Below are 18,253 nucleotides of genomic sequence, written 5' to 3'. Positions count from 1 at the left end.
ATCCTGGTCCTACAGGGCCGCCTTGCCTCTACCCAGTGACCGATAGCGTGAGCTTTGGCTAGCTTATTTAATGTTCCTTCTAAAGACTGGGGGGGGGGGGGGGGGTAGAGTCATCTCCTCCTGACAGGGAGAGGCTGGCGGCAGTTGTCCAAACAGACCCCAGGCTACGGTGCACAGAAAGGGCTATCTGACCGCGGGAAGACCTCTCCACTTGCACCTGTTAACAGGGACATGATTCACCTGACTGCAGCAGCAATGCTTTGTCTTCTGCGTCACTCTACAGAACCCCCTCACACCACACCCCACCCCAGCCCAAGCAGAGCAGATCCCAGCCGTGGCTTGGTAACAAGCCCCCAACTCTTTTCATTTTAAATGAGACCCTCTGAAATAGAGACCGTGATTTGGGGGGGGGGGGCACGCGGAGGTGAGAGAGTTGAAATGAAGTGACCACTAACAGGAATGCAATGACACTGCTTCAGAATGAAAAGTCACTCACTTTCCTCCCGACATCAAAGCCAAAGCTTGTCTCAATCCACATTCCTGGTTCATGAGCGAATGGGTGCCGGGAGCCACGCAGGAGGAAGTTACAGGCTGAGATCTAATCCAGGGATTCAGATGTAAAACAACAGATGCCTGGTGGTGGATTACAAATTGGGATCTAATCCAGGGGTTCATATATAAAGTAACACATCCCTGGGGTGGTTTACAGGTTGGGATCTAATCCAGGGGTTGGGGGGCGGAAGGAGGAAGGGGTGGGGGGTTATATATAGAATAACAGATCCCAAGAGTGAACTACAGACAGCAATCTAATCTGGGGTTCAGGGGATTTATATATAGAATAACAGATCCCTGGGATTGGGTTAAGGTTTGGATCTAGTCCAGGAGTTCAGTGCCTGTGGCTACATAAAGAATAACTCCCTGTCTGAGGTCACTGGGCATTGATTAAAAGCAGGATCCTCTAACAGCAGGCTGCGTGGGACTTAACAGGGCATCGGCACATTACCAGCCAGAGACATCAAAACCGCCTGTCCATGTCCAAACATTTTACTCTCTCACACACAAACACACACTCCCAGAAGCTTTCCCTCCCGAAGGGAGAGAAGTTAATCACCACAACTCTCAAGAGACGCAAAGCCATTAACCTGGAGGTCTAACTGTCACACCACGAGAGGCTACTTATTCCATCTACTCCATACTGATCTCAATCCAAGGTCTCTCACATCCACCAAGCCATCAAGGGTGCAGAAGGGTAGACCAGCAAGCCTCTTCCCCTCCTCTCTGCCACTCCATCAAGGCCAAACCAGCACACACACCAGAACGTGCCAAGAAACAGGCCAAGTGAGAAAGAGAGGGAAGGAGTGAAAGTGGTCTTCTCCAACCCCCCACCTCGCTGGAAGAGCGGAAGCCAAATTCCAAATGAGGCCAAGCATCAGCGTGGACCTCTGCAAAAACGCCACGACAGCTCCTCTGCACCATCGCACACCGCACAGCAGATATCACTGAGTAACTAAGACAAAAAAGAACCACAAAAGGGCTACCTCTGGCAACCATGAACAATTTGAGTGGGGGTGGGGAGGAGGAGAAGTGGGCGTGCGAGGGAGTACACACCCTCAAACCTAACGTGCAACAGCTGCCGGGTACCGTTGGGAGAGAAAGAGGGAAATCGCAAGCTTCCCCCAATGCATTACAACTTGTACAAGAATGGTGGGGAAATGCACTCATTTTTAAAACAAAAACAGACATAAAATATAATCACACTGCCAAAATTATCCACACTTTGAAGGTAAATATTCTCTGTGGCAAAAGAAATGTTGCATGTTTGTGTATGTGTATGTGTGTGTGTTTGTGTACTGACACATTACAATTCATTCCACATCTTAAGAGACACTGATGCCTGGCCCACACAAAACTCCTGCAATGAGTCGGCTGGCTTACAGAGAGAGCGCAAAGGTGCTGGGGCTGGCGTGGGGGCGGCGTCAGCGCTGGTGCTGACGGTTCAGTGAGAGAAAGACCAGGCCTCCCTTCCACCCACTCCATGCCAGCAGCAGGGACACGGGAAGTCACGTGCACTTGAGAGACGAACTCGGGGAAGGCTCTGCAAACCCCTCATCCCCCAGTAGGTCTAGTCAGTGCTCCTCTCCCCAACCCCCCAATCCATTCGCAGAGAAAGCAAAGGGGGTAGGGGTAGGGGAGGGGGAGGGGGTACAGGGAAAAAACTGGCAGAAATAATGTCGCACAACATCCTCCCCATCTCTCCAACTCCCCTGCCCCATCTGAATCTCTGGGAATCTCCACCTGAGCCTTATCTTGTGTGGAGGACTGGGGGGTGGGGGGTGCTGGTGGAGGAAAGGCTAGGCCTGATTTCCTTGCCTGGGGAGGGACCTAGAGAGTGCTCAGGATTCTGCACATTCGGTGGGGAAGGCAAGGGAACTGGGGCGGGGGAGGAGGTGGGGGACCGCCTTTAGCTCAGCTCAGGGGACCGACTCTTAAGCCCGTGTGAGTCAGGCATTGGGTCTCCCAATTAACAGAGGCAGTACTTGTGTGTTCAAGTGCAGCAAAGCAACCTGATTGGCTTCCATCCATCGGGTAGCGTCCTGCAAGTGATTAAACTCCACGAAGGCGAAACCACGGCTCTGACCTGGAGACAGCATTCAAATATAGACGCAGTGTGTTAGTCACGGCATTAAAGGAGCCTTCTCTCTTTATTTTTCACGCAGCAGAATCAGAAAACCCTGTTTTTGCACAGGCAGGATTGAATCAGAATCTCAACACCATCACCCGGTGTGTTGGGACACCCTCCCCATCACGCGGTCACACGCACACACCCCGCAGCAGAGCAAGCCAGAAGTACAATGGGGGGGGTAGAGGGGCCCCTTTAGTCTGCCGTACAGATCTGATGTGGATGTCTTTGCCTGGCTGTAGAACAGGAGCAGGGGAGGACCCCTCATACCATCTGCTAGTAGTCGGAGTGGAAAGAGACCAGAAAGACCACCCCCGGGGTGGGGACAAACACCACAAAATTCCACTGCACCCCTCGACTCCACAGAAGGCCCTCTCTGCCCCAGCCCACACTGTCCCTGACTTTGTGAACTGCTTCCGTGAAGCCCAGTGGACATATGACTGGGTTGAAATATGATGTCCTGGGGGTAAGTGGCCCATGGGCTTACAGGCCACGGACAGACCCCAGGCACATGCCATCCCCAATCTACAGCCCCCTCCTTTCCACCCGAGTCTTAAGCCCACCCTGACCAATCATCCAATGGAGAACAGTCACATTCCCTTCCAAAGGAGAGACAGACATCAACGGTTCAGGTTTCAGGAGCTGTGTCCCACAGCACAGAAACTGGCCCTTTGGCTTTTGACCTAACCGGGCCATGCTGCCCATCTAAGTTAGTCCCATCCGTCTCTGTCTGGCCTCTGTCGCTCTAAACCTTTCCTATCCACATAATTGTCATTTAAACGACATTAATGTCTCCGCCTCCACCTTTTCCTGTGGCGGCTGATTCTACGTGTACACTGCCCTCTGGGTGAAAAAGTTGCCCCTCAGGTTCCTATTAAGTCTCTCTCTTCTCCCCTTAAACCGATGTCCTCTGGTTCTGGATTCCCCAAACTTGGGGAATAAGACTATGTGCATTCACTCTATTCTTGCTCCTCGTGATCTTACAGACCTTGACAAGGTCACCTTTCAGTCCGAGCCTGCTCAATATAACGGAGTCCCTCACGACCTGGCGACATCCTCTGTCAATCTCCTCTGCACTCTTTCAGACAGCAGGGTGACCAGGCGCGAACTCAATATTCCAAATGTACCTCACCAACATCTCACAGGAGTTGAGGGATGGGGCAATGGGAGTGGATGGGGTTCTTTTACCGGACTACTGATGTGAAATGGGGCAGTATTAATCCCACAGTCCAGGATATGGGAGAGCACGGATTCTAATATTGGGCCAGCAATGAGATATAAAGAGTCCCAAAGACATGAACAGACCAATACTCTTAGGGCAATTTAAGAAACTGAGATAAAACATCTAGAAATAAAAGCTAATCTCACTTCTGATCACAAAGCAGCCACTTTCTTGTAAAAACACTACGGTAGCTTTCCACTTCTGGGGCAGCACAGTATTCCAATCCCTCAATAGTGCAGTCGTGAAGTTGCAGCTGCCTCCATATCAAAGCTGGAAAGAGGCCATCCCCTCTGTGTAATGCAGTCACACTTGCTTCCTTGACTCCCACCCAAGGCAAGAGGTACACGTGACAACTGGCCGCTCAGTCTCTCACAGCCTGTCCATTTACCCACTTCCCTCCCACCTCCACTAGCAACTGTTCCCTGACTTTCAGTCCCTAATGAGAGCAGCTGATCAGAAGTAACACACAAAATGCTGGAGGAACTCAGGTCAGGCAGCATCTATGGAGGGGAATGAGGATCTGACTCTTTGGGCCGAGACTGACACCGTTACTCTGAATTTGCAGCATCTGCAGAATCTCTTGATCAGAAATAAAACAGTCAGCCAGATCCGAAGCCAAAGGGCACTGAAAACAAAGTGGAATGGAAGGGAAGGTCCGCATGCGAAGCTGACTTGAGTCTTGTGCAGTTTGAACACCGCCAATGTCCTGTCTACATAGAATGGTTCATCTAACCCTGTCTGCTCTTAACAAACTCACCAACTTTGTCTTTCTGTCCTTAGCCCCTCACACCTTACAAACGGGAGGGGGAAGCCGTGGCCTGTAGGCAATTGCCAGGCAGGCTTTCGGGTACCTCACGAGAGCTCCCACATAACCTTGGTTCTGTAAATACACAGAAAATCCTTACTAGCCCTACGCTGCAACCCATCCACTGAATTCCATCTGAGGAAAGGTCTTGGGTCAAACATTTAACTCATTCCTGGGGGCCACCACCTTGCTCTGATCCAAGGGCTTCCGACATTTAGTTGTAGAGAAATACTGCATGGGAAATGCCCTTTCAGCCTGCCAGGTCTGTCACAGCCATCAAACCACCCAAGAACAATCCCGGTTTGATTTAAAATTCTCCCCACGCTTTTGTCAACTCATACCACCCCTCCCCCGATTCCTCTGCTCACTGGTGGGTAGCTGACAGGCAAATTAGCCCACCAGCACGTTGTTGGGAAAGCCACACGGTAACAGCGATCGTGCAAACTCCACGCACACACAACACCGCACTCCCCCATGTGCAGGAATGAATCCCCAATGCCTGGCACTGAGAGGCAGCAGCTGCAACCCCACAGCCCATAGTTTTTGCACCTGTGGCACAGACAATGATTTCCATCAAACAGCCCTGAATAGCTGGGTTATTCATTCCATCAACCCCTTCTCTCAGCTCAGAGAAGATGCAAAAGTAAGAAACTGGAGCAGGAGTCAGCCATCTGGCCCATTCAACAGATCCACCATTCAATAATTCTGAGGCTCTGCCTTCTGGTCTGAGACTCCCTCACTATAGGGCACACCCTCTCCACATTCACTCTATCTAGACCTTTCGATATTTGATGTTTCAATGACAACCACCTACCCCCCCTCCCCCCACCAATCACCAGTTCTTCTAAACTTCGGCGATCAAATGCTCGTCGTTTATTAACATTCCATTCTTAGGATAATTGTCATGAACTTTCTCTGGACCCTACCCAACACTAGCACATCCTGTCCCGCCAGCTTTAACAAAACAGGCCAAGTGGAGACACAATGCAATGCAGATTCTGGAGTCTGCAGCTCAGCAGGACATGGCAGCATCCGTGGGGGAGGGGGGCAATAGATAGTTGAGGCTGTGGGCCCAGTCATGGTGAAGGCTCTCAACTGCCCACTTGCCGCAGTGGAAATTCCTCCAGCTGCTTGTCGCTGGTACTGGACACTGTACCAGCCTTCACAGCCCCTTGTCATCCTGTTCTCTGTTCCTTTCTTCCTCTTGCACCATTTGCAATGACTCCCCATGGACACCCCCTCCCCCATTCCCCCTCTCCCTAACCTGACTGGAACCCCCAATTACCTTAAATTTAAGGAAAGCAAAATGTTGCCCCCCCACCCCCTGCCGTGTCTTTTGTGATGTGAAAGACCTCTGCCAGATCATGCCTCAGAGGTGGAAGCCTCACTGCCATTGAGCAAAGTCTGGCCATTTAGGCACTGTTTTGTGAACCTGCATGCACCTTCCCTGGTGCCTCCACACATCATCAGAACTGTGCACACTGCTCCAACTGAAGACCAACACAATGCTCTGTTTTACAATTCTGTCCCATTTGAAACAAGCCCCCTGGGGCTCAGCTTTGGCTGTGCAAAATTCAATGGTGACGGTCAGAACTCCGACATGCAAGAAATCCCTTTGAGGCACGCAGGGAACAAGAATGGAATTACCTCAGATGATGAAGCTGAAATACTTTAAAACTCGACAAGTTCAACCAGACGGGGTGGGAAGATTTGGGAGAGAGGTATTGTGTATGAATGTCACAGAAGTACTTTTCTGTTTTATCTTTGAACAGAGCACAGCAAGAGGCAACAGCAAACCCCTCGTTCAGTTGAGGCACTACACATAACCAAGATCACCACAGTTTACTTCAACTGTCGGAGCCACTCAGCATCCGGGCCACAAAACAAGTTAGGAGGGAAGGGAATGCTGGGGCAAAGAGGAAGAGTCCAGAGTCGTCATTTAAAACCCACAACGGAATCTCACCTGAGGATTTATTCCTCATTAGGCGCACCTCCCGAGGCTGGTAACCAGCATACTGCAGCTGCATTCGGATCTGAAAGGAGACATGGCAGAAGGAAACATGGTAATGGACTGGTGGAGTTTCTACACAGCAACACAACACTCCTCACCACCCCACTCCCTACAATCAGGACAAGCAACTTGTAACCAATAATGCCCAGCCAAAACAGGGGTAAGGAAGTCACAACTTGGCATCATTGTAAATGTGCAGGTCGAAAATGAGAGTAGGATAAGGAAATACAGTGACCCAGGTAGTGCAGCAGTAGGCTCAGGACAGTCCAGAGTTCAATTCTAGCACCATCTGTAAGGAGTCTGTTCGTTCTTCCCTATGATCGTGTAGGATACTACGGTTTCCTCCCACATACCAGTTAGCAAGTCAATGGGTCATTGTAAATTATCCCGTGATTAGGCTAGGGTTGTTGGACCGTGCTGCTCACTGGGCCAAAAGGACCTGCTCTACAATGTATGTCTAAATTTTAAAAAACTAAAATCCCTGTGTGTTTGTTCCCTGCAGCACAGTCACAGTTGGCTCAGTCTGCCGGGCTTCACCTGGGAAGAATGCCCACAAGGGCAACACAGGAAGATCGGGTGGTACAGCATCGTCAGTCAGAGCGGCCAGTTGAAGGGCGGGATGTCATGTTGCAAGTGTATGACTGTATTTGGGGCACTGTGTGCACTTCTGCTCATCCATTACAGGGATAGTGAGGAGGCTTTACCAGGATGTGGCCTGGATTAGAGGGTATAACGTATAAGGAGAGGTTGGACAAACTCGGGTGTTTTCTCTTGAGTGGCAAAAAGCTGATGAGAGAGCTGACAAGGGTCTATAACATTATGAGAAGCAGAGATAGGGAAGATGTTCACAATCTTTCATCCAGAGTCAAAATGTCAGGTATCAGAGGACAGGCATTTAAGGCAAGTGGGCAAAGTTTAAAGGCGATGTGCAAGGCAAGTTGCTTTTTATTTTGTCTTTGAGAGAGTGGAGGGTGCCTGGGATGGTGATGGACACAGATACAGGGGACTAAGAAGCTAGCGGAAAGACACTTGCATATGCAAGTAATGAAGGGATTTTGAGATTTAATTTAATTCAGTGTCATTCTTGGCACAGAAATCCTGGGCCATAGGACCTGTTACTGTGCTGTTTTACACTCAGTAGCCACTTTATTAGGTACACTGGCTCATTAACGCAAATATCTCATGTGGTAGCAACTCAATGCACAAAAGCATGCAGACATGGTCAAGAGCTTCAGCTGCTGTTCAGACCAAACATCAGAATGGGTGAAGAAATGTGATCTAAGTGACTTTGAACGTGGAAAGATTGTTAGAGCCAGACAGCGTAGTTTGAGTTATCTCAGAAACTGCTCATCTCCTGGAATTTTCCATGTACAATAGTCTCTACAGCAGGGGTTCCCAACCTGGGGTCCATAGACCCCTTGGTTAATGGGTATTGGACTATGGCATAAAAAAGGTTGGGACTCCCTGCTCCAGAGTTTACAGAGAATGGTGCAATAAACAAAAAAACATCCAATGAGTGGCAGTTCTGTGGCTGAAAATGCCTTGTTAATGAGGGAGGTTAGAGGGGAATGGTCAAACTGGTTCAAGCTGACAAGGAGCCAGTAACTCAAATAACCATGTGTTACAACAGTGGTGTTCAGCAGAACATCTCTCAACACACATCAAACCTTGAAGTGGATGGTCTATACCAGCAGCAGCCTACACCAATTTCCACTCCTCTATCTAATAAAGTGGCCACTAAGTGTCTGTTAAATAACAAAATGGCTGTGACTAGATAATATGATTGTTTTTTTAAACAAGTGTCGCTTCTGAACACTGACTGGAAACCTCCTTGTCCATTTTACTGCGAAAGCTACCATGATTCCTGCAATTAAGGGTACTTCCATCTCTCAGTGCTGCCAAACCCTCCTCACAGCACAACCTGCAGGCTAGGGTCTACAGACCCCTCAGTTATTGGTAGGGGTCCATATCATAAAGAAAGTTGGGAACCCCGCTCTACATGCATCCCCTGCTCCCTCACGTACGTCGTTCTCGGTGGCAGAGGGGGGTAGCATCCGCAGCATGATGATCCTGCTGGCCTTCTCCTCTCCAGTCTCATTCCGATAGTCCTGGTCTCTGTAATCCCCGTCCCCTGGGAAGCTGAAGGCGTCTTCTAGGTTGTCGTAGTTTCTGTAACCGTCGCCGTCCTCTCTGTAATCCTACAGTAAGTGGGGGAGTCAGACACAACACAGTGTGAGGCTGAGAACTGTAGTGGTCAAGGAGAAGAGCGGGAGTCAATGGGCTGGCAAGAAGGCAGAGGGAAGCGCTGGACCTGAAGATGATATTCTCCAGGTTCTTCAGAAAGCAAGAAGGGGATGCAAATCTTGTGGTTACACTGTTTTATTAGATGCTCAGAACAAAAAAAAGTGAAACACAATAGCAAATAACTGGCCCTAACTGTGGCCCAACCAGTTCAAGCCGAATACTTAAACAGAATTCTCTGCTAAGAACCACCTGTGATTCAACAAAGACAGCCTTGATTTTTGCTGCCATAACACAAGCTTACAGAGAGTGTCAATACAACAATCTTCCCTTCAATGTCATTCACTTCACAAATGGGGTTGGGGTGGGGGCGGTGATTATTCATGCTCCTTTCTACAACAACGTGTTGAGGTTGCGAGCTTCGAGTTCCTAGGTGTCAATGTCACCAATAGACTTTCCATGTCCAACCACATAGATGCGACAGAAAGGTCACCAATGCCTCTACTTCCTGAGGTAGCTAAAGAAATCCAGCACGTCAATATTGAGCCATATCAATTTTTATTGATGCACCACAGAAAGCATTCTATGGGACTTCGTACAGCAACTGCTCTGTTTGAGACCGCAAGAAACTGCAGGGAGTTGTGGACATGGCTCAGCACATCACAGAATCTAGTCTCTCCTCTGTGGACTCTGTCTGGACTTCTCGCTATCTCAGTAAGGTAGCCAGTATAATCAAAGACCTCACCCACCCCAGACATTCTGTCTTCTCCCTTCTCCCACTGGGCAGAATTTACAAAAGCCTGAAATCATGTGTCACCAGGCTCAAGGACAGCTTCTACCCTTTTATAAGATTCTGAATTACCTCCTGTAAATTACACTTTATTCTGTGTTGTTATTGCTTTACCTTTTTCTACCTCAATGCACTGTGTAATGATTTGGTATATATGAACAGTATTTAAGACTCTGACAATAATAAACCAATACCAAGGTGGTCATCCCCTCAGATCCTGTCTAAATCCCATTTCAGCTACCCACCCTAAAACTTAGTCCTTGCGTTTTATCCAAATCTTATATTAGGGGGCGGTGGCAGGGTGGAGATACATCTCTACCTAAGAAGGTGTAAGGTGCTCCTTCCTTTCTCTAGCCTGCCGGTCACCCTTGAACATGGTGTAGCAACCCACCCCCCACCCCGAGTCAAGGTCACCGTGAAGCCATGGGAGCAGGTGGTGGAGGGTCAAATGTGCAGCTGGTACATATCACAAGTCCTAGTTATGCGACCACTGACGCCAGGTAGACAACCTCTGTAGAGTATAGGCAATGGCAAACCATTTCAATAGAAAAATTTGCCAAGAACAATCATAGTCATGGAAAGACCATGACTGCCCATGTCATACAACACAGGGCATAATGATGATGATGAGAGGGAACATTTGCTGCAGTCCACGTTATATCCTTTGCGAATGTTATGTACTTCACTCATGTTCATGTGTCTCTCCCAGTATTTTCCACTCCAGGAAGCACAGACTCAGACTTTACTTGTGACTGAACTGCTCCATCCACCTTGATCTTATTCTCAGATCACATCACCTCACATTAGACTCCACAGAACACGCACAGGACAATATACATCCTTCAGCCCACAATTTTGTGCTGACCTTTTAACCTACTCCAAGATCAATCTAACCAGTCTCCCTACGCAGCCCTCAACTTCTCTTCCATCCATCCATGCATCCATCTAGGCATCTCAAATGTCCATAATGCAGGTGTTCCCAACCTGGGGCCCACAGACCCCCTTGGTTAATACTAGGAATCTAAGGCATTAAAAAGGTTGGGAACCCCTGCTCTGATGTATTTATTCCACCACCACTACCTCTGTTCGGTAAACACCCTGTAAAAAATTTTAAAATCTACCTCTGACATCCCCTCTATATTTTCCTCCAATCACCTTAAAATTGTCATGGTTTGGAGGTTTGCTTGCCTCAATGACCCAGAGAGCTATGGTGGCTGGCGTCAGGGCTTTCTGCTTTGACTCATGGTAGGGTCACCCAAGTCAAACAGGTCAAAGGGTAGAGGCCAGACTAAGTGATCCACCAGTCCTCCAGGTTCAGGGGTTCAGCTAAGGGCTAACAACCTTAACTGGTAAAAGAAAATTGTTACGGCACAGGCAATGAAGAAAACCTTCAATGCTACCTGAAATGCCAGCAGTATAACAGGAAGTACCCTAAAGTGATGCTCCCTTGTATTAGTCACTTCCACACAATGTTGCCAGCCACTCCACCCATTCTTCACACTGTGGGCTATTCACAACAGCCAGTTAATGTACTGACTCTCTCCCATGTCTTCGTGCAATCTTCACCCACAAGGTCACAGGGAGAATGTGCATAGTCTGCACAGAGAGGGCAGGAGATCAGGTTTGCACCTGGATCTCCAACACCAAGAAGCTACAGCCATGCGAATAGTACCACTGTATAAGTGTAGTAACTCACCGTCTTCCAACCTGTAAACCAAGGCTCAGCTTCAGCAAATCCGCCTACCCCATGTCCACTACAGCTGCAGCGTGGATGCTGGCCCCCTTGTAAACAACCAAGCGAGAACCTCACCCCCAACGCAAAAGCGTACCTCAGAGTGGTCATAGCCCCAGCTATCCTGCTGGCCGTAGTCCTTGCCAGTGTCGCACTCATAGTCTGGGTCGTAGGACCGGTAATCCATGTCCCTGTAGTCATGATCCCGCCTATCACGGGATTCTCGCAGGTCGTCCTTGCACCGGTCACTCCCATAGCGTCCCATCCGCTCACTGCGGCTTGAGCTGCAGGAAGAGACGGGAAAACACAGCAGATTACTTCCCAGTTCCCCTTTCCCTTATCAACAGTATGAGGTGGAGACTAACTGTTCACACATGGATACAACCGCAAAAATGAAGGGATTGCAGAGAACCGAGGTCCCGGGGAGCTTAAAGGAAGCAAGGGAATTAGGGCTCCAGTGAAAGCAGCAGAGAAACCAGGGGTACCTGGTCACTGGTGAAATTAAAGGGATCGCAGGATCTGGTCCCCAGTGAGCTTAGAGGAACTACGGGCCCTAGTCCCCGGTGAGCCTAAAGGAACTACGGGGCCTAGGCCCCAGTGAGATTAAAGGAATCACAGGATCTGGTCTCCGGCGAGTTTAAAGTGATCGCAGTGTCTGGTCCCCGGTGGGATTAAAGGGGAGGTGAGGCCTAGTTCCTGCTGAAATTAAAGGAATCGCAGGATCTGGTCCCCAGTGAGTTTAAAGGAATTACGGGGCCTGGTCCCTGGTGAGCTTAAAGGAATTACGGGGCCTGGTCCGCAGTGAGATTAAAGGAATCACAGGATCTGGTCCCCGTCAAGTTTAAAGTGATCACAGTGTCTGATCCCCAGTGGGATTAAAGGGAAGGTGAGGCCTAGTTCCTGTTGAAATTAAAGGAACCGCGGGACCTGGTCCCCAGTGAGATTAAGGGAAAGTGGGCTCTGGGAACTGAGAGACAATGTTCAGAAGGAGGACAGGAAGCAGTTACCCTGTGCACTGAACATCACAAGTAGCTGGGCCCAGATACGCAATGAGGGAGGACAGCCAGATGCCAATGGGATTTGGTACCAGTTTAATAACAGGTTATTGGAGTTTGACTGCAGAATACCATTAGAGGTAGTCCATAAAGGGAGGGGAGGGGAGGGGATGGTCAGTTGAGTTTAGTAAATTACCGTTTGTCGTACTCCATCTCTCACCACCAGATGGTGTGCCCAAGAACTTCGTTGTGCAACAGCTGTCTTCCTCGCAGCTTTCCTGCAATATAGATAAAGTCACCATAATTGACAGGCCCACCCTGTGCACAGCAGAATAAAAACAAACTACACCCACCCAAAACTCAACCAGTAAATGCCAGTTCAATGTCTGAACCAGGAAACAGTCACAAATTACCTCGGTGAACTTGAGAAAGACAATTGTGGGGTGAAGTGGGGAAAGCGGAGAGGACAGTGTAGAGAGGGGTTGTAAAGCTGGAAACAAACCTGATTTTCCACAACAAGATGACAGCCAATTCATGACTCACTCAGTTGCCTTCAATTCCTCTTATCTCTATCGTTATAAACACAATTACATTACAGAGACAGAAAGGTCTCAGTACCGTACCCCGGTGTTACAGTGACAGACCTGCCCCCACCAGTATCGTACCCCGGTGTTACACAGTGACAGACACGACCCCACCAGTATCGTACCCCGGTGTTACACAGTGACAGACACGACCCCACCGGTACCGTACCCCTGTGTTACACAGTGACAGACCCGTCCCCGCCAGTACCGTACCCCAGTGTTACACAGTGACAGACCCGTCCCCACCGGTACTGTACCCCGCTGTTACACAGTGACAGACCCGTCCCTGCCGGTACCGTACCCTGCTGTTATACAGTGATAGACCAGTCCCCACCAGTACCACATCCCGGTGTTATACAGTGATAGACACTACCCCACCGGTATCGTACCCCGGTGTTATACAGTGACAGACCCGCCCCCACCAGTTCCGTATCCCGGTGTTACACAGCGACAGAAGACCGATACCCCAGTGTTGTGCTCAATTCTGTCGTCTGGGGTTATTCTAGGAAAGCCAATATTCTTTGAACTTTCTTAACCTTTATATTCCCTTAAATTCCTCAGTTGTATATGGTGACATACATACACTTGGATAATAATTTTACTTTAATGTTGGGGTGTGTTGTTGGAGCGGGAGGACAAGTGACCCTTTGCAGTCCTTCTGGTGACAGTGCATGCCGCAGCACAGTTCGTTCCTGAACTCAGTCCAGGCAATGAGGAAAGAACACAGATTGCACATAACAGGAATTCTGCAGATGCTGGAAATTCAAGCAACACACATCAAAGTTGCTGGTGAACACAGGAGGGGGAGGGATGGAGCCAAGAGCTGGACAGGTGATTGGGAAAGGGGATATGAGAGGATCATGGGACAGGAGGTCCGGGAAGAAAGACCGGGGGGGGGTGGGGGGGGACCCAGAGGATGGGCAACAGGTATAGTCAGAGGGACAGAGGGAGAAAAAGGAGAGTGAGAGAAAGAATGTGTGTATAAAAATAAATAACGGATGGGGTACGAGGGGGAGGTGGGGCATTAGCGGAAGTTAGAGAAGTCGATGTTCATGCCATCAGGTTGGAGGCTACCCAGAGGGAATTCAAGGTGTTGTCCCTCCAACCTGAGTGTGACTTCATCTTTACAGTAGAGGAGGCCATGGATAGACATGTCAGAATGGGAATGGGATGTGGAATTAAAATGCGTGGCCACTGGGAGATCCTGCTTTCTCTGGCGGACAGAGCGTAGGTGTTCAGCAAAGCAGTCTCCCAGTCTGCGTCAGGTCTCGCCAATATATAGAAGGCCACATCAGGAGGACCGGACACAGTACATCACCCCAGCCGACTCACAGGTGAAGTGTTGCCTCACCTGGAAGGACTGTTTGGGGCCCTGAATGGTGGTAAGGGAGGAAGTGTAAGGGCATGTGTAGCACTTGTTCTGCTTACAAGGATAAGTGCCAGGAGGGAGATCAGTGGGGAGGGATGGGGGGCACGAATGGACAAGGGAGTTGCGTAGGGAGCGATCCCTGCGGAAAGCGGGGGGGGGGGGGAGGGAAAGATGTGCTTAGTGGTGAGATCCCGTTGGAGGTGGCGGAAGTTACGGAGAATAATATGTTGGACCCGGAGGCTGGTGGGGTGGTAGGTGAGGACCAGGGGAACCCTATTCCTAGTGGGGTGGCGGGAGGATGGAGTGAGAGCAGATGTACGTGAAATGGGGGAGATGCATTTGAGAGCAGAGTTGATAGTGGAGGAAGGGAAGCCCCTTACTTTAAAAAAAAGGAGGACATCTCCCTCGTCCTGGAATGAAAAGCCTCATCCTGAGAGCAGATGCGGCGGAGACAGAGGAATTGCAAGGGGATAGCATTTTTGCAAGAGACAGGGTGAGAAGAGGAATAGTCCAGAAAGCTGTGAGAGTCAGTAGGCTTATAGTAGACATCAGTGGATAAGCTGTCTCCAGAGACAGAGACAGAAAGATCTAGAAAGGGGAGGGAGGTGTCGGAAATGGACCAGGTAAACTTGAGGGCAGGGTGAAAGTTGGAGGCAAAGTTAATAAAGTCAACGAGCTCAGCATGCGTGCAGGAAGCAGCACCAATGCAGTCGTCGATGTAGCGAAGGAAAAGTGGGGGACAGATACCAGAATAGGCACGGAACATAGATTGTTCCACAAAGCCAACAAAAAGGCAGGCATAGCTGGGACCCATGCGGGTGCCCATAGCTACATCTTTAGTTTGGAGGAAGTGGGAGGAGCCAAAGGAGAAATTATTAAGAGTAAGGACTAATTCCGCTAGACAGAGCAGAGTGGTGGTGGAGGGGAACTGATTAGGTCTGGAATCCAAAAAGTAGCGGAGCTTTGAGACCTTCCTGATGGGGGATGGAAGTATATAGGGCAAAAAGAAGCGGAGAGCTTTGAGACTTTCCTGATGGGGGATAATATGTACAGATTGCACATAGCAGTTTGTGATACTTGCCGGCTCACAGCTCTGTTCGATCCTGACTGTAGATAATGTTGGTGTGCTGTTGGCATCTTCCCCTGTGACTCTGTTAGCTTCTCCCTAGAGCTCTGGAATGCCAAAGGATGTGTCTGTTGGTATTTTAATATAAACTGCCCCTGGTGTGGACAGTGTCCCACTAAGCAGCCAGGGGAGGTTGGTGAATGGAGAAGCAAGTGAGAGCAGGATTAGTGGAGATGGACGCTCAATGGTTAGCAGGCATGGTGGACTGAATGGTCCACCTCCATGAGGTTGTAGAATATAGAATGTTGTACCAACATCTTACCCCACTCCACAACTAAATATCTCATCTGCCCTGCATAGCTCATAACCTACTCTGTTCCACCCCCCCCCCACAAGGTTTCTTCCAGTCACCTCAAACGGCTTAAAACGGCGTAGGCATTCCCGCTCTGGCTATGCCTCTTATCGTGCAGCTCGCTTGAAGGCCAAGCCCCAGCAAGCTCAGAGGTGGCAGGGTAGCATAGTGGTTAGCACAACTCTTTACAGTACCAGCGACCCAGCTGTAACTACCCGCCGCTGCCTGCAAGGAGTTTGTACGTTCTCCCCCCGACTGCGTGGGTTTCCTCAATTGATGAAAGACCGCTCCAACTTGGGATTGGAAGAGGCAGAGCTGAGTGACGATGGCACTGAAAGCCATCTCCTTTGCTTGCATCTTCGGAAACAGCTCTGTTGTTATCTTTGATATCTCTTTTTTTCCCCCCCACTTTCAGGGTTCTTTGCAGGAATGGGACTCGCTCTCAGGGCCTCACGATCGGCCGCTTTTCGATATCCCAAGGGTGCGGCCCAGGAGACAGGCTGGTGCCGCTGTGGGAGAACAAGGTAGATCAGAAGCAGTGGGCTTGCTGCTGACTGTGTGCCCAGAGGCACAGAGCTCAGATAAAGCAACACAACAGACTTTTAACACCATAAATATAGAAGGATCAGAAGTGGAGAGAGTGAACAGCTTCAAGTTCCTGGGTGTCAAGATCTCTGAGGATCTAACCTGGTCCCAACACATCGACGCAGTTATAAAGAAGGCAAGACAGCTGCTATTCTTAATTAGGAATTTGAAGAGATTTGGCATGTCAACAAATATACTCAAAAAACTTCATAATTCCACCATGGAGAGCATTCCAACAGGCTATATCACAGGTATGGAAGGGCTACTGCACAGGACCTAAAGAAGCTGCAGGAGGTTGTAAATCTAGTCAGCTCCATCTTGGGTACTAGCCTACAAAGTACCCAGGACATCTTTAGGGAACAGTGTCTCAGAAAGGCAGTGTCCATTATTAAGGACCTCCAGTGCCCAGGGCATGCCTTTTTCTCACTGTTGCCATCAGGTAGGAGGTACAGAAGCATGGAGGCATACACTCAGCAATTCAGGAACAGCTTCTTCCCCTCTGTCGTCTGATCCCTAAATGGACACTACCTCACTTTTTTCTTTAAATATACTGTATTGCTGTTTTTGCACTTTTTAAATTTATTCAATATATGTAACTGATTTACTTATTCATTATTTTTATTTTATTTTTTTCTCTCTCTGCTAGATTATGTGTTGCATTGAACTGCTGCTGCTAAGTTAACAAATTTCAGGTCACATGCTGCTGATAGTAAACCTGATTCTGAAATCAGCAAGTTGTTTTGTTACGTCTTCCCTCTCGCTGTGAAATGGGAACACCCCTTTTTCCCTTATTAAGGAGAGAGAGAGAGCCCGTGGTATGTCAAATACCGGGTGAACAAGTAGTCTTTGGGGTACTTCAAGTCTGTGTCATTATTGATGCTTTGCTGTAAGTTTGAGTGCTCTGTGGTGCCATTGTTTTCTGCTGGTGGGAGAGGGGTCAATGCCTTGCTGCTGCTTGTGCATGGGAGGGGGAGCTGGGGGGGGTTGCTTTGGAGTTCTAACATTTAACTGTCATTCATTCCTTGGGGCACTCCTCTGTTTTTGCAGATGTTTACAAAGAAAAAGCATTTCAGGATATAAATTGTATACATTTCTCTGGCAGTAGATGTACCTATTGAAACCAATGCAACTGTGCAAATTCAAAAAGCAACAAGAACATCGACCCCCAAATCCCCCTCCCACACACAAAACACAAGAACACCAGCTCTCAAATCCACTCCCCCGCACAAGAGCTGTAACATTACCTCACAGAGACCAGAACTGAACGCAATATATGTGTTACAGGTGAATAAAATAAATCAATTTACACTCAGGGTGGTGTGCAAATGGGAAGCTCATTGGTGGTGATGTGGCAAAAGACACCTGCTGCCTGACCTCTGTGGTTCAGTGCACTCGAGACACAGGTTGAGATTTGTCCTTCATCATTTCAGGCAGCTGAGTAGGAAAAGGACCCGAAGGTTTGGAAAAGAAATGATGAGACTCCACCATGGACATTGTCTCTTCTCCCCTCTCTCATCGGGCAGAAGGCACAGAAGCCTGAAAGCATGGATGACCAAGTTGAAGGACAGCTTCTACCCCACTCTTTTTAGAATATTAATAAAGTTCCGCAGTATGATAAATTGGGCTCTTGACCTCATGATCTACCTCTTATGATCTTGCACCTTACTGTGTGCCTGCACTGCAACTTTCTCTGTAACTGTTACACATTATTCCACATTGTTAGTGTTTTACCTTGTTCTACATCAATGTACTGATGTAATGAGTCAATCTGTCCGAACAGTATGAAAGAGAAGCTTTTCACTACCTCGGCACATGTGACAA

At 48.9% G+C, this 18,253-nt stretch overlaps 1 protein-coding gene across 5 annotated transcripts in view; it reads right to left on the bottom strand.

Moving 5' to 3' along the window:
- The window catches only part of LOC140190193 (RNA-binding protein 10-like), a 61,282-nt gene that overhangs the window by 25,976 nt on the left and 17,053 nt on the right, over window positions 1-18,253 (bottom strand). For 4 of the 5 annotated variants that reach the window (XM_072246707.1, XM_072246711.1, XM_072246709.1 and 1 more), the window contains exons 2-6: window positions 12,673-12,754; window positions 11,579-11,765; window positions 8,743-8,916; window positions 6,671-6,740; window positions 2,565-2,638 (exon numbers count right to left, since the gene is read on the bottom strand). In XM_072246707.1, the coding sequence (XP_072102808.1) occupies window positions 2,565-2,638; window positions 6,671-6,740; window positions 8,743-8,916; window positions 11,579-11,765; window positions 12,673-12,689 (522 nt within the window). In that variant the 5' untranslated portion in view covers window positions 12,690-12,754. Of the gene's footprint in view, window positions 1-2,564; window positions 2,639-6,670; window positions 6,741-8,742; window positions 8,917-11,578; window positions 11,766-12,672; window positions 12,755-15,510; window positions 15,603-18,253 lie in introns of all 5 variants that reach the window. The other variant, XM_072246708.1, reaches the window with a different exon arrangement.

The sequence above is a fragment of the Mobula birostris genome, chromosome 29, assembly GCF_030028105.1.
Source record: "Mobula birostris isolate sMobBir1 chromosome 29, sMobBir1.hap1, whole genome shotgun sequence".
NCBI lineage: Eukaryota > Metazoa > Chordata > Chondrichthyes > Myliobatiformes > Myliobatidae > Mobula > Mobula birostris.
This window is presented reverse-complemented; position numbering and strand designations above follow the sequence as displayed.